This window comes from Gopherus evgoodei, chromosome 8 (genome assembly GCF_007399415.2).
Source record: "Gopherus evgoodei ecotype Sinaloan lineage chromosome 8, rGopEvg1_v1.p, whole genome shotgun sequence".
NCBI classification, from domain to species: Eukaryota; Metazoa; Chordata; order Testudines; family Testudinidae; genus Gopherus; species Gopherus evgoodei.
In genome coordinates, this window is record NC_044329.1 from 102,326,775 (window position 1) to 102,354,076 (window position 27,302).

The following is a 27,302-nucleotide window of genomic DNA, read 5'->3' on the forward strand; positions in this document are numbered from 1 at the left end:
AAATAAAATGTTTTGACTGACTTGATCCAGATAGATAGATAGATAGATAGATATTAGGATTATTGGTTCACAAACAATTTTGAGAAAAACCCAGAAAACTCCTGCAGGACAGAAGAACCATTTCTTCTGCTCTAGTGGCAACTTATTTATTGATATATTTGTAAAGTACCTGGCATGCATATGGTAATATAAACCATGAAAATGAATGGTATGACTAATTAAGGACAAGAAAAAGTGATTATAATTTAAACTTGGAATTACCATCCAATTTACAAGTCCATGGATCTCAGGAGCAGTCTGTGGCATATCTGTTTATAAGGACCGGATGAACAGTGTGTGGATTACAGAGTTCATCTGCAATAATCATTCCCCAAATAAAGTATAATTAATTTATGCTGAAAGAGTCACACCTCTGAGGAAAAGAAAGAAATGAGCATTGGGCTGCTTGTTATCAGAGTAACCACTCCCCGTCATGGTTTATCACTTAACTAAAATTATAATTGCAAGGAAACTAAGATTTCTTTTATCCCTTTCTGGGAAAAGCTAACAGTTTTACAAAGTTGGATTTGCACATGTTGGCACCAGAAAAGTGCCCCTCTTTTCTGTTCTGCAAATGATTGCACTTTAGTCTTTTATATTATTCTGGAGTACCAGTTTTTTCCTCTGCCACTGTCACACCATCCTTGGAAACCAAGTGACCTAATATCATGCAGAGCAACAGTGTCCTTTTGTGAGCGCTGTTAGTCTAATTTTGGAGAGAATTTTAGCAAGTGCACCTCCTAAGAAGAGGGGTGAGAAAGAAGGCATTCTCCAGCAGTATCTTAAAACCCATCTAGCTGTATTTGTCTCTCATACTGTAAATCACAAATCTCCTCACCTAAAATATAGTGATCCCCAGAATGTTCCCTTTCCTGGGATTAACTATCAGAGTACTTCTTTGTGTTCAGGTATCTCTGACACTCTGACAAAAGGCAGCATGGCCTAATGGATAAGGCAGTAGACTGGCAGTTAATCAACTTTGGTCAGATTTTCCAGGCTGGAAATGGCTAGTGTACAATTACCCTTGGGCAGGGGATCTCTCCACCAGTGTAAAGTCAGCAAAGAAAGTTTAGCCTCCTCTTGTAACTTCCACTCCCCACCCCTCAACCACCACGCATAGGGGGAAAGAGTTAGGTTAGAGGCATTCTAGGGGAAGGGCATGCATGACACAGCAGAGCTGCATTGTTTGATCCTTCACGAGCTTAAGTTAGATTGCTCTCTTCCAGCGCTAATGTGTGCTGAGGCCAGGTGGCCTGGAATCACGGAGCCACCACCACTATTTTATTGGCCCCGCCTCAATGTGTCTGACTAGAGCTCAGATCCAGTTGAGAATTTGCCCCCTTGTGTTGTATTCCTGCCTCTACTGTATTATTTAGGGCAAATTCCCTGTCCTCTTTGTTGCTCCCATCTTATTTACCCGTCTGCCAAATGAGGATAATTATATTTATCCACCTTTGTAAAGTGCTTTGAGTTTCACCTAGGATAATTTGTTTATTTGGCTGATCCAAGAGTTGACTATATCCTACATAAAGAGCCTCACCAGCTGGCACAGATTATGCCAGGCTGGCTCTAATCCTCCTTCCGCCCCACACACAACACCATCACAACCACCTGCCAAGAGTACAAGGTACATTTATTTATTTATTTAGTGTGTGCAACCGGGTACATTGAGAACATGTTTCTATATTTATATGGCTAGTCTCTGCTTCCCAGGTTCCACAGGGGACGTGGGGAAGCAGATCAAACATCAGAGCAGCCCCAAGGCTGCTCTAAATTACACCAGCACTCAGGTAGGGCCAAACCATTATTATTAGCCATGTATTTTTAGAACAGGTAACTATGGTTTTGAGAGGTTCAGTAACTTGGCTTGGAACCACTGTGCCCTGGTGAAGTAAGCATTTAGTGCCATAAGTATGTGGATTCTAGTCCTTTGTCTGACAAGGATCTAACTCTTTGAGCAGTTTTCAAGGCGGTAGCCTGTGCTAGGCATGTTTGGCTAACTTAGCTATATGGTAAATGTATGTGCCTTTGTCAGGTGTGCTTTGAATGAAGCAGGACTCTACAGAAGCCATTAAACTTGGACAGCACCACTCATTCCTTTAATTTAATAATCTGTCCTATCCCATTTATTTAAAAGTTTAAAAATGCTGTCTTTCATTTGGCTACTTGTAAAAAATAATTAAAGATGCTGGGTGATAGAGGACTTGGCTATCACATCATTTATCAAAACTAAGCACTTAAAAGTGAATAATCAAAGACATAATTTATCTTATATTGCCCACAAAAAAAACACATTATTCATATGGTGCCAGCAGATTTCAAAATCTTAACTCAACCACAGCCACCTTAACTCTGACTCAAAATGAGTATTGTTCTTTCTCCCAAAACCTCAAAATATGAAGCACAATACAAACATTTTGAAAAAAGAAACCTAACAGTAGGAGCAGATTCTCAGCTGGGATAAATCAGCTTAACTCACTGATTTCAGTGTTGCTACACTGATTTACCCAGAGGAGAATCTGGTCCTGTAGATGTTCAAATTAGTACAGTCTGTGTAATTAATGTCACTCAGCAACCCTTTTTTAAACAAAGAATTTAAAGACAGTTCACACAACTTATGGAGAACGTTTTTGTAGGAAATTTTGTCTTTTATTTCAGTTCTATAGATGAGGCCTCCCCATGCCCTTCTCCCCCAGTTACCCATGACACAAATAGAGAGTGAAGTGTCTGTCCTTTATAACTAAGCAGACACATATTATTATAAGTGTATCTGCTTTGAGGAAACCTATTTTTGCCTGCCCCTTATAACTGTGTCCACACTACACCAAGTGCACTGTTCTACTTTGGGTTGCATTTTTAAATGAAATTCATGGTCAAAATCATGACAAATGAATTGCAGTTGCTAGTAAGGTCTCTCTAAGGAAATTCTAGCTGAACTGATCCTGGCTGCCAAAAAAATCCTAACTGGCTCTTCATAATATCAACAATTGATGATTTGAGATAGTGAGATAAACAAATGGCTGATTTTCTTTCCAAGAAGGCATATATTCAGCTCAATCACTTTAGAATGATAGCACAAGCCTAGGTTAAATCACCTTTTACCACATTCAGTTATTGTTTCCTGTATTCTTAGGATGATGGGGAAAACTTCAAATAGTCATCATGATTTCCTGTCCCTCTATTTCCTCTTTTGGAATGCGAATGGTCAAATTACAGTTCTAATTATCAATCAAGGTATAATAGACATGATAGGACTTTTGAAAGTCACAGTTCATCTTTCTGTTTCAGGAGGATTTTCCTCAAAAGCTCAGTGATGTAAGGTTTTATTTCTTGAATAGTGACAGTTGAGTCCCAAGCCTTTACTACTTTCCCATTAGGGGCTACCAGGTACTTCCAGAAGTTCCAGGTTGGTTCTTCTCCTGTGGATTCTGTGAAAGAAAAGAAAATACAAACAGAAGAGAAAACCACATGAACCAGTTCCTCACATTTGAATATGATGATGTGTTGATTAGCATCTTAAGGAAAGAAAGTACATAAAATCAAGAGGAAAACATTAGGTTGAACATCAGGAAGGATTTCCTGACAGGGAGATATATTAAACTGTGGAATACTCTACCATGGGAACTAGTAAAATCGCAATCACTTAAGGCATATAGACAGGAGAAAGTACCAGAAAATATACTATTTGGAACAATCATGCACTGGCAGGGAGACGGACTTAGGAACAGCCATATTAGAGCAGACTAATGGTTTATGTAGTCCAGTCTCCAATAGTAGCCATTACCAGATGCTTCAGAGGAATGTTTCAGGAAACTCTGCAGTAGGAAATAATGGAATAACCTACCCCTAGGAAAAGTTTCTTCCTGACCCTCATTTGTTAGAGGTTGGTTTATTCTCTGAATAACCTCTATGATTTTATTATATTAAATGGAATAGAATAAGGGCAGGAGTTTCTGCCCATAAATGTGAGGTCATAAGATAGAAGCACAGAACGTGCAGGTCCAGAGCTATACATGCTTCATCTGGGACAAGGTTACATCTCTTGCCACTTCTGGACCAAACCCCCATGTTGAATCAGACAAATTGCCATGGAGCATGTGACACGGTGTACCAGGCCCTTTGAGCCCCTTGCTGGAGGCCTCATGGTCCTTCCACACCCTGCCGCAGAAAAGGAGCAGCGAAGGTGAGTCCTCCAGGCAGGACTGGTTCCAGGCACCAGCACAACAAGCAGGTGCTTGGGGCGTCCAACCAGAAAGGGGTGGTCCCTCAGTCCCCCTCAGATGGAAGGGCCTGCCGCCAAATTGCCGCCAAAACAGCAGCAGCAGAGCTGCTGCTGAAGTGCCGCCAATCAAGGCTTCTCCTACACCTCCCCCCGCCGCTTGAGACAGCAAAAATGCTGGAGCCGGCCCTGCCTCCAGATCTGCCTAGAAAGGCTGCAGGGAAGCAGCCAATCAGAGCACAGCAGGCTTAGATAAAAGGAGCTGCTGGGAATGTGTGCAGTGCTGTCCCTAACTGGGACCCGAGGAGTAAGGAAAGGTACTCCTTGTTAGAACTCAAGAGAGATACAGAAGATGGGTTCTGGTGGGAAATGTCATTTGGTGAGGCAGGAGAAGAGTAGAGAACTTCAGCTCTGAGGTAAAGGTGAAGAGAAAGGGACTATGTGGGAAGCAGCCTAGAGAATAGCAGCAGCAACTATTAAAGGAAGCAGTATGTAGGTGCTATTTGTCAGGTCTCTGGGTTGGGACCTAGATAGTATACAGGCCTGGATCCTGCCACTGGCAAAGTGCTCAATACCCTGAGAAGGGGGCATGTTTTGTTTAGTAGCCCAAGTCCAGGGATGGAACTTAAGAGACTCAAGGATGGGGCTGAAGACCCTGAAGAGAGCCAACCATTTGTTGAACTTTTTGTTACTCCCTGTCCCCTGGAAGGGAGCTAAATTTGAAGCAGTAACCTAGCTGGGGTAATAAGAACTGTTATAGCAAAGCGTCTCCAGGGAGAAAGCCCTGGAGACACTGCTCTAGATCAGGGCAGGCATGGTCTTAAAGCCAGCCCAGAAGAGGCTGAGAACTGAGCACAGAGACATGGCTAAAGATTTTAACAAGGGCCCAGGGACAGGCCCTGTTTGGACCTCTTACCCTGGAAGGGGTTTGTTCATGCACATTGACTGTGTGTGACTTGGCAGAGAGCTGAACCAGTGAAGACCCACCTGATGAAGTTAACAGCTGAAAAGAGGTGGGGGAAGCAGAGCGAGAAAGTGCAGGTTCACACACAACCGACAGGAGACACTAATGAGAGGTGAGTGTTTCCTGTCACAGTGCACTGCCAGGCTTATGCTGGTGACTGTCCTTTCATGTTATAGTGGTGACTGTACCACCTCTAACAGCCTCATGCTGCATGTGGAGCATTGGGGAAGGATGGGATTTGCAATCTGCCTGTGATATGCAAGTGGCAGCAATCCCACCTGGTGAACCAGAGATGGAAGAGTGTGAAGTGACCCTGAAGTATTTTTACTTTCCTCTGCAGCGTGTGGGTCACTTGCCAGGATTATCTGGCTACATCTCAATCATGCCCTTGTCACTGCAGGGGACTCAGGCATTAGTGCACCTTGGTCCCTCCTATTCTCTGCCTGTGGTACATAATAGTCTAGTCTCCTGGGGGTTGTAATACTCTGGTCTAATTTTAGTTGTAGGTTTAGTTTGTGGATGCTGGTTAGTGGCCTGTGATGTACAGGAGGTCAGACTAGATGCTTTGGTGGTCCCTTCTGGCCTTAAACTCTACAAGAAGAGCACGGGGAAAGCTTCACCTGCAGGAATGTCAGCTCTGGAAGACTGCATGTGGCAGCCAAAAGCAGTACAAACAACTCTGCTGTAAATCCATGGGAGAGTCTGGGAGGAACACTGTGTTCCTGGGTGGAGGAGGTGAGACTCAATGTGATGTCATCTGATGGCGAGTTTGATTAGATTTGTCTCACTTCCTAAAAAATTCCTTGAATGTTGGATGAAGGTTCCGATTTCAGTTCAGTATTTTAATGATGTTTGGAGCATTCAATCAGTGCAGAAAAATATAGTGCTTAGATAAGAATAACCTGCTTTATTGAAGGCTTCTTAGCTGTCTGCCAGGAACCAACAGACTCCCAAATACTCCTATCCAAGTATGCATTAGTTCTTGTACAAACAGCTGGATGGGTTCTAGAGTTTGGTTGTTCCATATTCCTTGTGAGGAACATGAAAGAAATTACTGTCAGCACCTGGTTGCACTGTTTTGTGAGTGAATACAAAGATTGTGAAAATGAGGGGTTCAGATGGATACTGAGGACATTTTGCCGCCTCCTCACCCTACAGCTCTGCTAATACATCTCATCAAATCTGACCTGTGGCAGCCCTGTGACCTGTGACATGGATGCTCTGGAGGAATGGTTGCTAAGTGGAGAAAACCAGGCACAACTGCCCATGTTCATGACCCTGTGATCAGGTACAGAGGGAATATTTTACACTCCCATGTACACAGAATTTGTATTTCTAGACATTCTGAATCTGTATTTAGGCATTAGATATAATTATTTCACATACACATTTATTAAAATAACCCTAACAGGCGCATTTGCTATCATGAACACTATAAATAATCCTTATAAAAGTCTTGCCAGATCAGATTAATTCAATGCCAGTGACTTACCTCCTTAGATATGGCTGCTGTAGATATTACTTACCAATTAAATATTTGAAGGCAGCATTAGCACCAGCACCTGTGACTGCAATTTTGCTGAACATAGGAAAGGTGGCACCATAAGTCTTTCGGGCAAAGCTCTCAATTTCTTTGTTACTGTCTGGCTCTTGCTGCCCAAATTGATTACATGGGAATGCCAGCACATTAAAATGTTGTGAGCCAAGGTCTCTCTGTAACTGTTGTAGAGCTTTGTAGTGGCTGTCTGTAAATCCGCACTCACTTGCAACATTGACGACAAGAGATACCTAAACACAAGAGATTAAGAACACACTGCATATCTCAGTTTGACATAAACTTCCACCAAGGACACTTGGCTTTCAGAGCATTCTCAGCAGAATAAAAATATCCATGTTGAGAATCCTCAATGGACTGGGATTGAGCATCTTGCTACTATCTGACACTGTTTCAAATTCTTTTGATTATTTAGGGAGACTTAGTTTTTAATATTCACTTTATTGAAGTCAGATGTAGCATCCATGCTGAGATAATTCATCCTAAATTCCTTGGGTGTTTTCATTCTGTTTTCAGAAAAACCAGCATCTCCTCTGTCCTGTCTCCTTGGCATTTTCTAAACATTCATTATAGTATAAACAATCCAGCACATGTAAATAAATGACTGTTCAGATGAGGTTGTTTGGTGCATATTAATTATTGTAGGTCTTTCAAATGTTTTTAGATGTGCAATACCTTTCCTCTCACAGAATTGATGCTGAATCAACTGATGCACTTACCACTGTCAATATAGATTGATAGATCTTAAGGGTAAAGGGGCCATCGTGATAATGTAGCTTGACCAACATAACATGGGACATAAACTTCACTCAGTGGTTACTGCATCAGTCCCACTAACTTGTGGTTGAACTAGAGCATATATTTCAGAAACCCATCCAGTCTCAGTTAAAAACTCCAAGTGGTGGAGAATTTACCATTTCCCTTGAGAAGGTATACTAATAGTCCATTAGCCTTAAAAATGTGCATCTTTTTTCCAGTTAGAATTTTTCTAACTTCATCTTCGAGCTTCTGGACTATTTGATTACACACAATGAAATTGTTATAAATGTACATTTCATGGGCCACATCACTTCTCCCACGTGCCACTGCCTTTGGAGCCCCTGCTGTTGGGAGGGCGTGCAGCATACCAGGGCTTCACCTGAACAATAACACAGCCTCAAGTTGTAATCATTGTTAAGCAGATTCTGCAAAGGATCCATGGGGGAAACCTTCCCCAGGCCTGAGATACCTTATACACAATGCTTTACAGACAGATCGCTAACATCAGGAAGCACCCTCCACAGGGTCTGGAGACAGAGCAAGATAGTGGTGCCTGTCCCCAAACCTCAGTAGAGCCCCACATCTGCAGGAGTGAGGAGGGGAGAAATGAGGCCATGTAGGAAGCATTCCCTCATTCTATGTACATATATGCACAGGTCTCAAATATGCCAGTCAGAGGTAAAGAGAATGTCCTGGCCCATTGAAATGAAGCTCTTACACTCTTCTTATATGTTTGAATATGAAAGTTTGATCCTGCTCTAACTGACACGAACAAGAGTTTCACCACTGACTGCCCTGGTTGGGGATTGGGGTTCAAAGTTAGGACTTGTGGAGCCAAAGAGCCAGAGTCATTCTGGGTGTAAGTAGATCCAACTCTGCTGAAATCAACTGAGATACACATATTTACACCAACTATGGCCACATCTGCCCATGGAGCTAAACTCTACTCTTAATCCCACTGATTTCCATGGGGCTGCTGAGAGCAGAATTTGTCCATGTGTTTCTTTCCTGATCTGAACATGAACTCAGGCTTCAAATACTTTTGTTAAATGATTTGAGTTCACAAAACAGCCTTAAAATTCCAAATCATAGTGGAAGTTCTTATTAATGCAGGCTCCAAATGCAGGCTTTGAAGATTTTTTCATATTTAATCCTTACAAAATGTTTAAGAGACTTTACGGTATTCTTTCAGCTGCTGCAAGGGAGAACTACCACTCACACTGCCTAAAATAACCCTCCTCTAATGTTTTCTTTGGAGGCAATTAAAGCCAATTACTACAGATCTTTCAGATAGTCTATTAATAGCAATACTCAGTAACAATAACAATACTCTGCACTTATGCAGTACTGCATGTTATCTGCATAATGCTACAAACTCTCACTTTAAATAGCACTTTATAAGTGTTAACCAATTAAATTCACCAGTTAAAATATTATAAGATTTAATTCAAGTATATTGTAGAAAAGAGTTAGGATACCAGGCCAAATCCTACTAGGCTTACACCTGTGAAGCCCCACTGAACTCAATGCGGCCATACAATTAATCTGCTCCGATTTATATTCTGTATCTTTGAACTAGAGAGCTCAGTGTTGCACAAATTAATGTATCAAGTTTCACATGGCAACTGTGAGATCACAAACAGTGATACTGACCTATGTAACAAAAGCACTTAATTGACACTCTGCTGATGGGAGAGAGCTCTCCTATCAGTGTAGTTAATCCACCTCCCTGTAAGGTGGTAGTTATTTTGGCGGGAGAAATTCCCCTGCTGACACATGGGGGTATTAAGTCCGTATAACTACGTCACTCAGGGTGTGGGTCTGTCACACCCCTGAGTGACCTAGTTATACTGATATAGGGATATATTGTAGTATAGAGCAGATCTTGTTAATTATCCTGATCAAGCTTATACAGCAAGTGAGTAGCAGAGTTGGAAATAGAACCCAAGAGTCCTGACTCCAGGTTTTGTGCTCTTACCAATAGAATACTCATTAGAAAAGCTTTGAGTTCTATTATTACATATGTACATGTATACAATGTGTTTATTTTTGTATATAAACTCATACACTATTTATATATTATATGTTGATGGTACTTCCCAGAACAAAGAGATACCATGCCTAGAAAAGCCTATAATCTAAATAAAGAGCAAGATGTGAAGGGGTAGGATGGAAGTGAGGATGATATGGTTATGTAGTCATGTGAGAGGGTAACATATTAGTGATTATAATTTTTTAAGTTTCATACTAATAGTTTTCATTAGAGCTAGAGTTCTACAAGGCATGACACACAAATCATGGCATTCCTACACCATTCTACTGTGTCAGCAACGACTACTATTCTAAGCCCTGCTGCTTAGTGATATGTTGGCACAGCACACAAGAGGTCACACAGTCTCTTGCACCCTGAATATGACATGTAGAGAGGCTTTGGTTCTCTTCTGAGGTGTTTATCACTTAAGATGGACCTGAGTTACAAAGTTGGGATCCAGTCCTGACCTATCCTACACTTCATAGCTGTTTGCATTCAGGCCTATCACTGCATAAGCTCTTTAGGACAGGGATTGTCTTTTTGTTCAATTTGTACAGAACCTAACACAGTGGGGTCCTGATCCATGTCTTGGACTCCTAGGCCATACAAATAATGGCTTGTTTAATCAATCATCCCCATAGACTGAAGAAACTGCTAGATTGCTTTAAGGGCAGTTTTCCCCCAACAACCCTCCTCCTGTTAAAATCTTTGTGGTCATCATCCTGAGGACAAGAAAGGCCAAACAAGGCATCCTTCAGAAGCTATCAAAGTTATCCCTTAATTGTCCCTGAGAGATGTCAAGCAGCAAGCAAGTTTGTTACTTAGCAGGTCTAGCACAACACTATAGACTTGCTAAGGATCATGCCTAGAGTCGGAGAAGACTAGGAGCTCTCTAGTCAGAAAAGGAAACGAGTGTAATGAGAGGAAAGACAAGAAGAAATTAGACTTCTCCTATACACTATGGGGGCAGTCAGTGCACAACTGAAAGGATAATTGGCCCCACAGGCTTTTATTTGTAAAAGGCCTTCTTCCAGCATCTGTTAGAACTGGTCTAAAGGTTTTGGGGTTTTTTGGTTTTGTTTTTTGAAGGTTTTCTATTAAAAAGACGCAATTTTCTCAACTTTATCCCCTTTTTTTGGCCATTTCCATTCAGTTCATGTTTCTATTATAAACCTTTATTTTCAAACCGTAAAGAATGGTTTTTCAGAAAAATCTGGTAGCTGTAGCTTTAGCCAGAGAACAAATGTGCTGGTATTGCTTATTGGGGTAGGGGGGTTGTTTTGTTTTGTACAACTTTTATGAAGAAAGCTAGGTTGGTCATTTCTAGAGAGGGCTAGGAGTTGGAACTGGATGGCTCAGGGTACAAGTAATGAAATCATACACATCTAGTTAGCTGAGGGTTGTTAGTTCAATTCCAGACCAAGTCAGTAGTAGCTATGTATTGCTATTTGGCAGCCTATATGAAATGAATTGACAATCTCAGGCAAATTCCTAGTGGACAGGTGTCTATATGCCTACCATCACTGGCACATCAGAAAGATGCCATGGAGGATGAAATAAATACTATCTCACCTCCTGTGTGGAGTAGAGGAAACTTGCATAGCTACCACTCCCATGCTACACCTTTGGGTTGTGTGGATGAGCAGAGGGGTTCACGGGAGTCACCCCAGCATCTTTCCTGAGCACTAAAAATTCACTCAGAGTCTTCTCTCCCCCTGCTATAAAATTCACCATGAAATATCATCAGCCAATCAATAAAGCACATCAAAACTTGGTTTAGTTGAAGGGAAAAATAAAATACGATTGCAGATTGTACAATAAATATAGTGTAACAAATTCTTAGCCACCAAGAATTCACCGGTGCCATTATACTGGACATTGTGGCCATTCAGAACTTCACAGCCGGGGAGAACCCAAATTCTCCTGCTTCAAAAGCATAGGCCTCATTCACTTGAGCGAGAACACCTTTGGCTGTTATAAGTCTATAGCAGTGGTCCCGGCTGCAGCTCTGGCCTTTACCCCCAGCCCCAATCCCAGCCACAACCCCGGCCCTCACCCTGGCCCTGCTCCCAGCTGTGGCTCAAGGGGGCTGTGGTGGATAGGGGCAACAGGGGGCACAAGATAAAAATTTTGGGGACCCCTGGTTTATACCCTGCAGTTGGGCAGTTCTAATTCCACCTACTAGAGGGAAATGATGCACAAACACAGTATAGCTGATCACAATACAGTATTTAAAACTGGTTTCTACATCCTCCCTTAGTTTTCTCTCAGGAAAAACAAATTCATAAAGCAAAAGCTGATTTTAATAATCCTTAATGGTTTATTGTGACAACAAGGCACAATCTAGGAATCCCTATGCACTGGCATACAAAGTATGTTCTGGTGCCATCTAGCTAACTTTCCAAGTATCAACATAATAGATACGGACTGAATGAACATGGTCGTCTTGCTTTTTGATGTTCATTTAAAAAAAAAAGATGTATTAAAATAGTGACTGAACTCCTTAGAGGAGAATTGTATGTCTCCTGCTCTGTGGTTTTACCCACATTCTGCCATGTTTTGTGTTATGGCAGTCTCGGATGACAACTCAGCATATGTTGCTTGATTTAAGGACACTTCACTGCAGATTTGACAAAACGCAAAGAAGGTATCAACGAGATTTCTAAAGATAGCTGCAGTACTCAACCCAGGGTTTAAGAATCTGAAGTGCCTTCCAAAATCTGAGGGATGAGGTGTGGAACCTGGTGTCGAAAGTCTTAAAAGAGCAACTCTGATGTGGAAATTACAGAACCTGGAACCACCAACAAAGAAAATCAGTCCTCTTTTGGTGGCCTCTGACTCAGCCAATGAAAATTAATGTGTGTCCTTCTGCACTGCTTTGGGCAGAACCCGTCATCATCATGGAAGCATGCCCTCTGGAGTGCTGACCAAAGCATGAAGGGGCATATGAACGTTTAGCATATTTGGCACGTAAATACCTTGCAATACTGGCTACAACAGTGCCATGCGAATGCCTGTTCACTTTCAGGTAACATTGTACATAAGAAGCAGGCAGCATTATCTCTTGTAAATGTAAACAAACTTGTTTGTTCAGCCAATTGCTAAGACAAGAAGTAGGACTGAGTGGACTTGTAGGCTCTGAAGTTTTACATTGTTTTGTTTTTGAATGCATTTATATAAAAAAAAGTGGCGGGGGACAGTGTGGGGAGCTCCCTGGCCTTCCCTCTCCCTAAGAGCTGGAGGGACATGCAGAACCTGGTAGGGAGCCAGCCAGCCCCACCAACGCTTCCCCCGCAGCACCAATGGGGGTCCCAAGCCCCCTCACCCCAGCACCAGCAGGGGTCCTGGTCCGTACACCCCAGCAGGGATCCTGGGCTGCCCCAACCCCACAGAGCACCTGCGGGGATCCCAGCCCAAGTTTTAGTTAGGGATATATAGTACAAGTCATGGACAGGTCACAGGCCGTGAATTTTTGTTTACTGCCTGTGACCTGTCCATGACTTTTTTTACTAAAAATACCGATGTCTAAAATGTAGCCTTAATCATGATTAATTTTTTCTGATCATTTGACAGTCCTAAAATAAATTGAACATCAACCTATTATTGAAAGTTTAATTATGCCTGAGTAACTTATTCTTAACAACCATTATTAACAATAGTTTACATTGGTTACAACAAAGACCAAATTTGTTATGATCCTGATCCTCTGCATTTGCATACAGTTCCTTTCATGGGTGGCAGGAGAGTTCCTCCTTGGGAAGGCTAGCCTTAAGTCCTCTCCCTCCCCCCCCGTCCGCCCCCCAGCTGGCCTGAGCACTGGGCCCCTGGACTTCGATACCCACAGCCCATGGTTCCTTTCATAGAAGGATATAAAAGCACTTTATGATCATGATTTCAGCCTCACAACAAGCCTGTAATATAGGTAAGTGTTCATTGGTAATCCCTACTACTGGAATCAAAATACAACAGGCATAGGCATATTGGACTTCTGTGTTGGTGGGGCTAGCTCCAGTCAGGCCAACAGGGCCGTGGGGCAGGGGGGGCGCAAATTCCATGCCTGCCCACAGGAGTGCTGTTTCAGATTATATTTTGGGGATGAAGGGGGCAATTTAAGCAACTGAAAACCGTAGCGTGTGTGTTTTTTTTCTTTTTTTTTTTTTTTTTGCAGATAATTTAGAAATTGACAGGAGCATTGTATCTAATTCCTATATCAAGAAAAAAATTAAATATTAAACCTATTCAGCTCTAATACTAACACATTCTGACATCTTGTGGCAAGTCACTTAAGTGACACTGGTTAGGTTTAAAATTGTTTAAAAGCATATTCTTACTCAGATACTCTTACTGAAGTCGGACATGACCATTATGATCATCTAGTCTGACCTCCTGCACCTTGCAGGCCACTGAACCTCACCCACCCACTCCTATAATAGACCCCTAAGCTCTTGCAGAGTTACTGAAGTCCTCAGATCATGGTTTAAAGACTGCAAGTTACAGATAATTCATCATTTACACTAGTTAAATCTTGCAAGTTATAACATGCTGCAAAGGAAGGAAAAAAAAACCCAACAAAACAATACACCCAAGGTCTGTGCCAATCTCACCTGGGTAGAAATTCCTTCCCAAATGCAAGTACACCTCTACCTCAATATAACGCTTTCCTCAGGAGCCAAAAAATCTCACCATGTTATAGGTTAAACCGTGTTATATCAAACTTGCTTTGATCTGCTGGAGTGCACAGCCCCGCCCCCGGGGAGCACTGCTTTACCATTTTATATCCGAATTTGTGTTATATCGGGTTGCGTTATATTGGGGTAGAGGTGTATGGTGATCAGTTAGACCCTAAGAAAGTGGGCAAGACCCACCAGCAAGATATGTTATGATTCCTGATGTCAGATTTGTGTCCATTTATTCTTTTGCATAGAGACTGTCCGGTTTGGCCAATGTACATGGCAGAGGGGCTGGCACATGATGGCATATATCACGTTGGCAGATGTGTAGGTGAATGAGTCTCTGATAATGTGGCTGATGTGATTAGGTCCTATGATGGTGTCACTTGAATAGATATGTGAACAGAGCTGGCATCGGGCTTTGTTGCAAGGACAGGTTCCTGGGTTAGTGTTTATGTCGTATGGTGTGCAGTTGCTGGTGAGTATTTGCTTCAGGTTGGGAGACTGTCTATAAGCGAGGACTGGCCTGTCTCCCAAGATCTGTGAGAGTGAGGGATCATCTTTAAAGATAGGTTGTAGATCTTTGATGATGCGCTGGAGAGGTTTTAGTTGGGGGCTGTAGTTGATGGCTAGTGGCGTTCTGTTATTTTCTTTGTTGGGCATGTCCTGTAGTAGGTGGCTTCTGGGTACTCTTCTGGCTCTGTCAATCTGTTTTTTCACGTCAGCAGGTGGGTATTGTAGTTTTAAGAATGCTTGATAGAGATCTTTTAGGTGTTTATCTCCGTCTGAGGGATTGGAGCAAATACGGTTGTATCTTAGAGCTTGGCTGTAGACAATGGATCGTGTGGTGTGTCCTGGATGGAAGCTGGAGGCATGTAGGTAAGTATAGGGGTCAGTGGGTTTCTGGTAATCTGACATCAGGAATCATAACATTCAAAAACCAGTGGGAGAACACTTCAACCTCTCTAACCACTCAGTAACAGACCTGAAGGTGGCAATTTTGCAACAAAAAAACTTCAAAAACAGACTCCAAAGAGAGACTGCTGAATTCGAATCAATATGCAAATTAGATACAATTAACTCAGGCCTAAACAGAGACTGGGAATGGTTGGGTCATCACACTAATTGAATCTATTTCCCTATGTTAAGTTCTCCTCACACCTTCTATGGGTCATCTTAATTATCACTTCAAAAGTTTTTTTTCCTCCTGCTGATGATAGCTCATCTCAATTGATTAGACTCTTCCTGTTGGTATGCATACTTCCACCTTTTCATGTTCTCTGTATGTATAAATATCTTCTGTCTGCATGTTCCATTCTATGCGTCCGAAGAAGTGAGCTGTAGCCCATGAAAGGTTATGCTGAAATAAATTTGTTAGTCTCTAAGGTGCCACAAGTACTCCTGTTCTTTTTGTCCTGTCTCTGTTTTCTTCAGGCAATCAATTATGGGCCACACGCCATTGTAGGCAGTCCAGTCATACCATACACTCTATAAACTTGAGTCTTGAAGCCAGTTAGGTTTTTTGCCCGCACTGCTCCTCTTGGGATGCTGCTCCAAAACTTCACTCCTCTGATGGTTTGAAACCTTCACCTAATTTCAAACCTAAACTTGTTGATGGCCAGTTTATAGCCATTTGTTCTGGGGTCCACATTGGTGCTTAACTTAAATAACTCCCTTCCCTCCTTGGTATTTTTCCCTCTAATGTATTTATAGAGAGCAATCATATCTCCCTTCAGCCTTCTTTTGGTTAGGCTAAACAAACCAAGCTGTTTGAGTCTTCTCTCATAAGACAGGTTTTCCAATCCTCAGATCATCCTAATAGCCCTTCTCTCCACATGTTCCAGTTTGAATTCATCTTTCTTAAACATGGGAGACCCAAATTGCATGCGGTATTCCAAATGTGGTATCACCAGTGCTTTGTATAAGGGTACTAAGACTTTCCTGTCTCTACTGGAAATACCACACCTGATGCACCTCAAGATCATGTTAGCCTTTTTCATGGCCGCATCACGTTGGTAGCTCATAGTCATCCTCGGATCAGCTAATACACCCAGGACTTTCTCCTCCTCCATCACTTCCAACTGAGAAGTTCCCAGCTTATAGCAAAAATTCCTGTTGGTCCCTAAATGCCATGACCTTGCACTTTGCACTATTAAATTTCATCTCATTTCTATTACTCCAGTTTACAAGGTCATCCAGATCTTCTTGTATGATATTCTGGTCCTCCTCCATATTGGCAATACTTCCAACTTTATGTCATCTGCAAATTTTATTAGAAGCACCCACTTTTTGTGCCAAGATCAGTAATAAAAATGTTAAATAAGACTGGTTCCAAGAAGGATCCCTGAGAAACTCCACTAGTAATCTCCCTCCAGCCTGACAGTTCACCTTTCAGTACGACCTGTTGCAGTCTCCCCTTTAATCAGTTCCTTACCCACCTTCCAGTTCTCATATTAATCCCCATCTTCCCCAGCTTAACTAATAATTTCTCATGTGGAAATGTATCAAATGCCTTACTGACTGATTAGATCTACTACATTTATTTTGTCTAAAAATCAGTTATCTTCTCAAAAAAAGATATTAATAACTTCACTACTTTTTTAATACAATAATTGAAACAATTGTAGAAAAATCTACAATTACTTTCTATCATTTAGGCTACTTACTTTTTGTAGTTCACGAACCTCGGAACAGATCATTTCACTTTAGGAAATATCCTAGCAGCCCTTTCTAATCTTAATCACATGTTATTCACTCCATTAATAAACAAAACTCTGACTCCCTGCCTCAGGGGCATAAGCTGGGAGCAGTCTCTTGCCTCCTCTGCAGAACTCTTTATATTGAACACTATATATTGTATAACATATATTGTATTGAACATTAAACTGCCTGTCTGAGGCTTGCAGTTTGCAATGCCCCTCTGATACCCCACCCAAAATCCAGCTGGGGTTGATAAACAATTTATTCCAGGTAGCTACAGAGGAATAAAAGGTACAGAATTCTATGGGTTTGTGAAGAAATGTGAAAGATGACTTGCAAAGAAAAAATGTGGGTAATTTTTGCTTGATTATAATATACAGTACTTGTAAAGAAGGGCTGAAAGAATTTTGTCAATACAAACATGATTTTTTTCAACATCTATTTAACTTTAGTGACTTAACATCTTGGAGAAAGAAGTGTTTGCTAGCACAACAATTCCTTCAAATAACATGAGAGAGCTCACCAATGCACATTTTGAGACCTTCCAGAGGGTTTCCCACAAAACTAGGATTTTGAGATTTGAGGAAATAAAACAAGCAGACAAAACAATTTAAAAATAGAAACCCTTTCATGCCTTTTTTAAACATCATAACGTAGCAAAAGAGGCATAAAACTAGTTTTTAAAAAATTGTTAGGAGGTCATCTTTAAGTGGTTCTATCCTGCATTACAGAAGATTAAATGAATTAATCTGTTTGCAGTGTGTTAAAATTTTCTTTATAAATAAGTGACTTACTTTTTGTCTCACTTGGGCACTAAAATTTTAATTATTTAAGTCAAACATGTGAGTTTAATGTAGGCTTCCTTTTCTCTTACCCTATCCTGGAACTTTGAATGTGAATCAAGTGCACCATCTAGTGTACAGTGCAAACAATTAATCCTTGACTTTTCCAAAAATATTTTCATAAAGCTGCAACATGCATTAGCCTTTGTTGGCCCTTACAATACTAGACTTTCCTTCTTTTACTTAGAAAATCCAAGCAGTCTAAACTTAAACTCAATATTGAAAAAATATTACATATTGGTGTAAGTCATTTACACAGTATGGCTCTCTAGTGGATGGATCACAGAGAGGTTTATTAATTTGCTACTGACTTCAAATTAACAAATGTGGAATTTTTAGCTGAGGCAGCAGAGCCTTGTATAAATCACAGGTCTTGGGTTATATACCCAAAATGACCTATCCAGAAACGTCAAATTACACTGGTTTGCAGACTCGTTATCCAAAAAATCCAGTGCTTTGTAATTAAATAATTAAATATTTGTATTTGTATAATGCCTTTCATTCACAATTCTCAAAACATTTTACAAACATTGTGAGGCTTATGTATAATAGGTAGGTAAGTGCCATTATACCTAGATGTTTATACTGAGGCTAAAATTACATAGCAGAGAAGTGGAAGAGAGGGAACCAGAACCAAGAAGTGCTGACTCCTACATATGTGCAGTAGTCATTCAAAAACAGTGCCTCCCAGTTTCTGCTGAGTATAGTGACAATGAGACCAATAACACCTTTAAAATAAAATATGATTTTCTTTGTTTACCTCAAAATACAAATTTCCTTATTTTCTGATAGCTCTTTATGGTTGGCTCACTACATTTCATATGTAATGTAGGTAGATCATATAATGCTACTGTTTTATCCTAGACCTGAAGAAGAGCCTGTGAAAGCTTGTCCCTCTCATCAACAGAAGTTGCGCCAGTAAAAGATATTACCTCACCCACTTTCTCTCTCAATATCCTCAATAAAACAGAAGTGGGTGGCTTTGAGATGAAACAGACAAAAACAGCTGGCATTTCATCTCCTTGGCTGATTCTCTCATACCACTTCTTCACTGCCTAGGCCTTATTACTATGCCCTTAGATTACTATATGGCAGAAATACCTAGCTCTTATGTAATACATTTCAATAGTAGCTGTCAAAGTGCTTTACAACAGAGGATAAATATCATCATTCACAGGGGTGAACTGAGGCACAAAGTGAAATGGACTTGACCAATGTCACCAAGCAGCTCATTAGCCAAATGGACAATAAAACCCAGTTCTCCTAATTAGCCTAATGTCCAATCCATTGGACTATTCTGTGAAGAGAGACACATTAAGACCACATGTGGTTTTAAGAATGCAGACAACAGGCACTCTGTGAAAATAGTAAAAGAGACATTCTCAGGAACATCTCTCACATCTCCTGAGCTAAAAATAGTTTGTTTATTTAGGGCAACAGGGATTAGATGGACCACAAGTTAACCCAACAGATTCCTAAGAAATACTGGGCCAAAGTCATCCTATATGTAAACCCAATTAGTCCTAACTAATCGTTTATAATGTATCTACACTATTGCTTTGGCCTGGATGGAATGTTAAGCTTGTTCATGCATGTCACACTGTAGTGGCTACAATGCACAGGGACTACTTGCCCTAATATTCCTACAGTAAAGAGGAGCCCTCCTTCTGCTCAAGTGGTTGGAGCCCCTGTTTTTGGATCAGGGGGTTCTGAGTTTTATCCCCACAGATGACTACAAGGTCCATGGGGCCACCGTTTATGGTGTGACAGACTCTAACCATGCAATCATTATCTACCTCAGAAAGAGGGTGCGTATGGACGTGACACTACTGCCCAGGCCCAGCAACAGGATGGGAGATAAGGGAGATTGTATTGTTTTAATCTCATTTAAATATTTGCATATGAGTAGTCAAGTTTCAATTGGATTGAGAAGGGAGTGGCCCCCCACATGTGGGTCTCTGCTGTTCCACTCAGAAAGGGGCAGGGGGGATCATCATTTTCATGGCATCCTCTCCTCCTGTCCTTCTCACCAGGGGCCCTTAGAGGGCTCTCATGGATATAAGAACCACATTGGGGAACTGGGTGGTCCTGTGCTGGTTGAGTGCTTGTCAAGGTGGGGACAGCTGAGACCAAGAAGAAAAGATGATGCATCTCCAGTACTTTTTTGTGGTGAGGAGCCCTCCATTATGGGGAATCATGGGGTTGGTCACCCCTAGAGAAAGTGCTAACTACATAACTACAATCAAACTGCAAAGCCAGAGGTGGAGCAGAGGCATGAGATGTGGGAATGGGCCCTGCAGTTCATTCTGCAGTGGGGCAAATGCCCTCTGTCCTTTGACAGAAAGATTTGTGAGGAACTCCATAAAAGAGTAACCCTGGAGAGTTTTCCTCCTCAACTTCTTCCCAGGGGATTCTGGCTCTGAATTACTGAAGCTGAAGAAGGTATTTGCTCCTTTAAAAGCCAGAGCTGCCACAAGTGCCCTGCAGACAAGATGCGTTCCAGACAGGGCATTTATTGACTTGACAGACCCATTGGAGAAAATTATGGGAACTATTGAAAAAAAGCCAACTAAGGTATAATAAGAAGCAATGTGATGGTATCCCATATATATATTATGTCCATCTGGGAGAGACACTACATTATATATTTATACATTGTTACACATATATATTAAACTACACTTAGACTAACATTAATGTATTATGTTTGTACAGCATTTAGCAAGTCATGGGTACTCCTGGAAACAAACAAATAAATGTGTGTGCAATGGATAAAATTCTCCTCTATGTTGGAGGCCAACATGGAGCCTATGTACCACTAAAGCACAGTTTGAATTGGTGGGTGCATTGGGGACTTTGATCAGACTGGATCTGGACCTCATTTAGTCTAAATCCCCCAAGGAGCTTCCCTTTTGATTTTAGATATTTTTAACTCTTTTCCCACAATCCCCAACTTCATCTCTCATTCTTATTGGCAAAAGTACAAGGATCACATATAAGTGGCACAATGACATGACATTCTTGCATACTCCATTCCCTCAAGTGAGCACAATCCTTGCATGAAACCCTGTGCAACCGATCTTTGCATGCTAGGCATTTTCTCTGCAACAACAGTCTAATAAAAAAATCAAACTGGAAATAAGACATACTTTTAACAGCAAGGATAATTAACCATCAGTATAGATTATCAAAGGACATGGTACATTATTTATCACTTGAAGTCTTTAAATCAAGAGTTTCTATCTTTCTCAAAGATATGCTCTCATTCAACTAGAAAATGTTACACTAGATGCAGGAATCAGTAGGTGAAATCTACAGCCTGTATTATGCAGGACAGACTAGATTATCATAACAGGTCCTTCTGGCCATAAAAATTTACAAAAAAGCATTATGCAGTTAGGACAATACATCTCTACTAGATGGGGCACTGGAGTGGGAGTCAGGAGACCTTGGTTCAGTTGCTGGAGTTCTAACCACTGACTTGCTTTGTTACCTTGGAATAGTCTCTAACTCTGGCCTGTAGTTACACAAAGCAGTACCCATATTAAGTGTTTAAAAATGAGTTTAATCTAATCTGGGATCATAAAGGTAGATTAGTATATTTGGTTTGTTCATAATAGTTTCCATATGGAATCACTACAGGGCAGAGTTAAAATGTTTGGGTACTTTTGCAGTGTATTTTCATTTTTAAACATGTGTGGATTATTTTTTTAAAGTTTAACTTAACTCTGCATTTTCTGGGTTTCTAATTAGCTTATTTTTGGACAACGTTCTTGTTAAATTTTTTCACCCTTAAATTATTGATATTTACTCAACCTTAACTTCAGTTTAATATAATTTTGTCTGAAAATGTCCTTGTTTTTTTACTTTATTAATATCTTCATAAATGAACACTAGACAAGAAATCCAAAGAAAATGCTATTATGGTTCATCTTTAATCAGTTAAAGACCTTGCATCAACCTTAAGTCCTCCCTGCCAATTTTAACTTTTACAGCCAAATTCACAGGTACAGTCCAGTTGCCTTGTGCCACTCCAGAGCTGGACAAATAAGCTGGAGCATACTGGCAAATAAAACACCGTTTATAGTTGCTTTTATCACCACCATTCTAGCATGAAAAACCAACCTGGATTTGCCTCACAGTTTCTAAATGAACATGCTATTTATTAACCTTTGAATAAACCTAATTGTGATACATTTTCTTATGACTATATCATAATCACATTTCAAGAACTTGAGAAAATGTGTACATCTTTTGGGGACAGAGTTTTATTTAGGACTCCCTGAGTAAGTAACATTTAAATTAATTGTTTTTAAACAGATCTGCTGTCTTGCCCCTTTCCTCACATTAATGTCTATAATTTAATTGTAGATTAATATCGTAATCTGCTTTGCTTATGTTCTCAGTTTCGTGTATTGATTATTATGGTGCATTGCTTGACATACTGATTAAACACCATCCTGGTTTTTCCCTTCTGCTTCTAGCAAAATTCAGCAAAAGTCAAGTCTTTCAAAAGGGGAAATATCTTGCAATACAGACTTTTGCTTTAAAATGCCACATGCTTCCAATCCCGGAGAAATGTTTTCATGATTAATAGACATAAGAGTACTATGTACAGTGAATGAACGGCAAGCAACCCCGTGTGCCACGTATACAGAGCAGCCTGCCCAAGAAACACACACACACAGGGGTTAGATAGCAAACGTTTTATTAAAAGAATGGAGAAACCTATGGAACTATATCAAAGTAAACATGCAAGCAATACTCCAGATCGGTTACCCTAAATGCACAAATGAGAGACTATAAACGTGCATGCATGCAAATTAATGTACAATCTTGGATCCCCACTCCCTTATGTAAGCATGCAAAAATGGGCTGTTTAGTTATAGTCTGCAACGAGAGCAGCTGCTAGTCTTCCTGCAAACTTACCGAGCCTCTGTATTTCTCCAGAGAGACTAGCTTGCCCCTGATGTTTACCATTTTAAATGTATAAAAATCGTTCTCTTTCTGCTGCGAGGCGGCGAATGCTAAGAAAAGCAGCGTTGCTACAGCAAGGACCATGGCTAGAGGGATGAAAAAAACTCTGGAGAAGGAGGAAGAAGCCCTGTGCTCCACACTGCCCTCAGGGTCTAGCATGCTGCAAGCCAGCTGAGCACTGCCGGAAAGAGAGAGCTGTTGCAAAGGGGTTTGCAACACTCGCGCTCTTAAGATTTGGTAGCGTCGCTGTTTCACACAGTGCCCGGAGAGTATGCGATTTCCAGGAATGCTGGGGGATAAAAATATTTCATAAAAGCATTGTGTGGTGTAATAAATAAGGCCAGTTGTAGGTACATACATATACACGTCTGGCTCTGTGCTGGTCCTGTCAACTCAGCTAGCATGAGTAGAATGACCACATTTCCCAAAGGGAAATGGGACACTGGGTGACGCTAGCCCTCGCCTGCCTCCCTCCCTCTCCCCAGCCCCTGCATGGAGCTCACCTGACCCCCCCCCCCCCACGCCCCCGCACACAGGGCCAGGGCTGACCCCAGCCGTTCACCTGAGCCTCCCCCGGACCTGTGCAGGGCTGGCCTGAGCTGCTTGCCCAAGGTTCCCCCTCAAGGGGCTGGCCAAGCTGCTTACTCCACACTCGAGCCCTCCCCCGCCCCCTTGGGGATAGCATCACCACTCCACGTTCCTCTGCACCCCTGCTTTTTGACAGAAGTGGGCATTTGTCCTGCTTGCTCTTGACCCATTATGTGGGTTAAAACTAGGATGACCAGATGTCCCGATTTTATAGGGACAGTACTGATATTTGGGGCTTCCTTAATATAGGTTCCTATTACCCCCTGCCCTCTGTCCCGATTTTTCACACTTGCTGTCTGGTCACCCTAGTTAAAACATACCTCATTAGGCCTCTGAGCTCTGTGTTGCACAGCAGCTTCAACAAGGAGGGGTTAACAGTCAAGCAATTTATTCAGCCCCTACAGTCTGGGGGCTACAGGGTTTTCCAGGTAAAAAACGCAGGACTTGGGGCTGGAACTAGTAAGTATGGGTTAAGCAGTGAGTTTGGTGTGAGAGCTTTGAAAGAAAGAGCAAGACACTCACTTCACCCTTGTTTGAAGGAACTGGATCAGGTATTAATTTGGTGTAATTTACATACAAATACATGACTCCATATCATCAATTTCTGCTCCACGAGGGAAACTGAATTGCTATGCCAGGAATTCAGCTACTCTTTGGCAAAGGGGGGAATAACATGTAGTGTTTTATAGTGATTAAGGCAGTAGGATATGTATAGTATAATGGAAATTGATCCCTTGAATAGGAAATTAAATTTTGTAATCTAGGATTCAAGTGTGGAGGGGCTTAGTGTGAGGGGGATCTAGGTGTGGGGTGAAAGGTTTCTGTGTGGGGCAATCTGGGTGCAGATGGCTTAGTGGGAGATCTGGATGCACAGGGGCTTGTTGTGGGGTTCTGGGTGCAGGGGCCATGGGTCTCTGGAGGGGATCCAGGTAAAGGTGGTTGGGGCTCAGTGGGGGAAGGGAGTCTGGGTGTGGGGAGATGGGGCTTGGTGGGGGGTCTGGGTGTGGGGAACTCAGAGGGGCATCCAGGTGGCAGGGGAGTGGGTCTTGATGGGGTGGGGGTTCAGGTACAGCTGGTTGGGGATCAGTGGGGTGGGGGTCTGGATATGGGGGGGCTCAGAGTGGTCCAGGTGTAGGGGGGTAAGCCTTGTCAGGGTGAAGGTTCGATGGGCCTGCTTAATAGGGGTGCCCCAGCTGATGCCGAGGGGATGCCACGTGCTGGGCTTCTGCTCCCCCCCCCCTCACAATTCCCCTATCCCTTTTCTCCTCCATTCCCATCCCTTCATTCCCATATTCCCCTCCCCCTGCCCTATTCCACTCCCCCACCTTCCCCCCACCCTCTCACTCTTCCCACCTCCCCTTACCCAGCACCGCGGGCACTCACTTTTGCACAGAAAACAGAAGGGGAGAACAACTGGCGCTAGGACCCAGGAGACGTCGTTCAGCTGCAGAGTCAGCGGAGCCGAGACACAGCCTTCTTCAGCTGGGCAGCTCTGCGCTTGCAGAAATGAGCGGGGGTGGGGGGAAAAGTGACAGGTAACTGAGCTAAGATATAACATATAACCTTATCTATTTTGTCACAGACTTTCAGTACAAAACAAACAAAAAAAAACCACAAAATTTCTTATCCTTGATCTATTGTCTGAAACCACTGGACCATATACCACTGCCAACCTCCAGATCATAGCCTCTTCCAGAGCCAGGAACTGATCCGAAGATTCCTAATCTCAAAAATTCTAGTGATATCGGGAAAATAGTTGTGTAACTCAATAGCAAAGTATGTCAAGTTCCCCTTTAGTAACTGGTCCATATAGAGGACAGCAGTTATGCCCTTCATGCAAATAGTCATGGTTTCTGATGGGGAACTGAAGACCCAGCATTCAAATTTTACTGATAGCCCATTTAAAGATCTTTTTGGTTGCATATTTGGTTTTCTTGCTTTTTGTTTTTATAAAATCTCTTTAACAAAAAAAAGTCAACTGGTTTATTTAACTGAGAATATATCCTTAAAAACAAGTTATACATTTTAAAAAATAGTTATAATTTGTCAGTTATAGCATGTGCAACAAAATAAAGGTGTTCCACATTTTATGTAATTTCTGGCACATGTTGATCACTTCTTTCACCTGTACTAGGAAGAGAGTCTGAGACATAAGCCCTTGTATCAGAGGCCTGATCTACAGTAGTGGTTAAAGCTTTGCTGACATAGCAAAATCAAGTTGTGAGCAAGAGGAAGGCCCTGCTCACAGAATCTGGCAAGAACACAGCTGATATTGCAAAAACACACATTGCTAGGAGGTGGTAGGCACAAAGCACTCAAGTAAACACATTCCAGAAGGGTGGTACCAGAACACTTCAATATCAGTACATTCCCTAAAGATAACAGGAACATGTTGACCCATCCTAAAGATAAGGTCAGGATGACAGAATGATGGATAGAGATGTTTTGATCAAACCAACATGTGCAAGATAATGGGTAGTAACAACCCATGTCAGGGGGCAGTAACTGTCAGAGGGGCAACATGCAACTTGTTTGTATTGGGATATAAAATGAAGTCTCAGAGGGAGTGTCTTTGGCTGGCCTAGGGGATAAGGGAAAGTCCTGCCACTAACTGAGCTACTCCATTGCAACGGGCATACATGTGTTAGTGTACCTGTAACCATTGAGCCAGGGCATTAGGACCATGCTTCGTTAATAAACCTGACCAAGTTTCTTTGCTGTGGTTATTGGGCAGTTTGATCAAGGTCTGCTGTGCCAACTATTTGTGCAGAGCTGGGACAGCACTCTGAAAAAAACGCACACAGATGCAGTCAAACATCTAATGACATCACCCACAAGCTTGTTTGAAGGTTGAGAGATTTCTTACACTGAAACTTTTTTTTTAAAAAGGTGTTAATTTCTTTACAGAAATTTTACATTTTTAGGTGTTAGTAGGACTCCATTGAAACACACTTGCAACATTAAAATTTGTAAGAGGTTTCATTTTGGTGGGGAAATTTTCTCTTTTTGTAGAACTCTGTCAGAATAAAATGAAAGATTATTATATCCATTTTACGCTGCATAAATCAGAATAATGTTCTCACCTGGCAATGTAGAGACCTTAAAATGGACTTCCACTTTAAAGCCCTTTTATTCTGCCAATGTGGTGTAAAGCAGCCTTGATGTAAATTAAAATCAGGTCCCAAGAATCTATACACTCCGATAGCTCTCAAGAGGCCCACCAAAGTAGGGCTCCCCTACTAGAGACTTTGAGTCCATAATAAGTTTTGGGGAGGGAGAGAAAAAAAGATCCATGGCACTGAGAAAGAGGTCAATGGATGGTGGAGGGGAAGTCTTTTATCCACAATTAAAACTTTAAGCATGTTAAATGTTTAAATGTGTAAAGGCTTTAACATGGTTAAGACTCCACCTTTCTTGTTTTCCTCTTTGTCTCCCTTGAACCCTCTCCATGCTTTTGATCTCCTGCACCTTCTTCTCCTCCCCATGTCCTGTAAAATGATATGTACAGTAACAAACCAAATTGAAGGAGGATCAATTTCTTTCTGGGGAAGCTACAGGATATTGACAAATCTAATGTATTATGGTAAAACAGATTATACTTGAAGTGATAGGTTCAAATCTGGGTTTGGGAGCTGACTCACAGAAAAGGCTAAGCTGATCTACAGAAATAATTTCAGACGTTCTTGGCCTCCTATCTGGGCAACAATCCTCACTCTTCTTGAATTGCAAGTCTCAACTGAACCAGGAGGGAGCAGATTAGCTTGTAAGGATCATGCTGTTTTTATTTATATATATTTGCATCTTGTCAAGATGAAGTCTTGCAACATTCAGTAAAGTTAGTGCAGTTATTTATTTATACATATGAAATGTAAAGCAATGTGTTATTTCTTCTACCAGCAGCATACACTATTTTCAGGCGCTTCTTCTGAATCTCTTGAATGATGCGACATTAATCCT

General features: G+C 41.6%; 1 protein-coding gene across 2 annotated transcripts; it reads right to left on the bottom strand.

The window, feature by feature from the left end:
• Positions 1 to 4: 4 nt before the first annotated feature.
• On the bottom strand, positions 5 to 27,167 carry GPX7 (glutathione peroxidase 7). 2 transcript variants are annotated; one of them, XM_030571456.1, is made up of 5 exons: positions 24,729 to 27,167; positions 23,666 to 23,801; positions 22,710 to 23,046; positions 6,749 to 7,010; positions 5 to 3,467 (listed from the first exon to the last, which is right to left on the bottom strand). In XM_030571456.1, exons 2-5 carry the CDS (start codon positions 23,668 to 23,670, stop codon positions 3,304 to 3,306), a joined length of 768 nt encoding a protein of 255 aa, XP_030427316.1. In that variant the 5' UTR covers positions 23,671 to 23,801; positions 24,729 to 27,167; the 3' UTR covers positions 5 to 3,303. The 2 variants fall into 2 exon arrangements, with proteins under 2 accessions (XP_030427316.1, XP_030427318.1); XM_030571458.1 differs by lacking the exon at positions 23,666 to 23,801 and having other exon boundaries at positions 24,729 to 24,821.
• Between the last annotated feature and the right edge of the window lie 135 nt (positions 27,168 to 27,302).

Bases quoted from the DNA above. Each gene is read 5' to 3' on its own strand.
- GPX7 (XM_030571456.1), bottom strand. The intron at 7,011-22,709 runs GTAAGTTTGCAG...TCTTGTGTTTAG, and splicing joins TGGAGAAATACAGAGGCTCG to GTATCTCTTGTCGTCAATGT. The intron at 3,468-6,748 runs GTAAGTAATATC...TTTCTTTCACAG, and splicing joins TGCCTTCAAATATTTAATTG to AATCCACAGGAGAAGAACCA.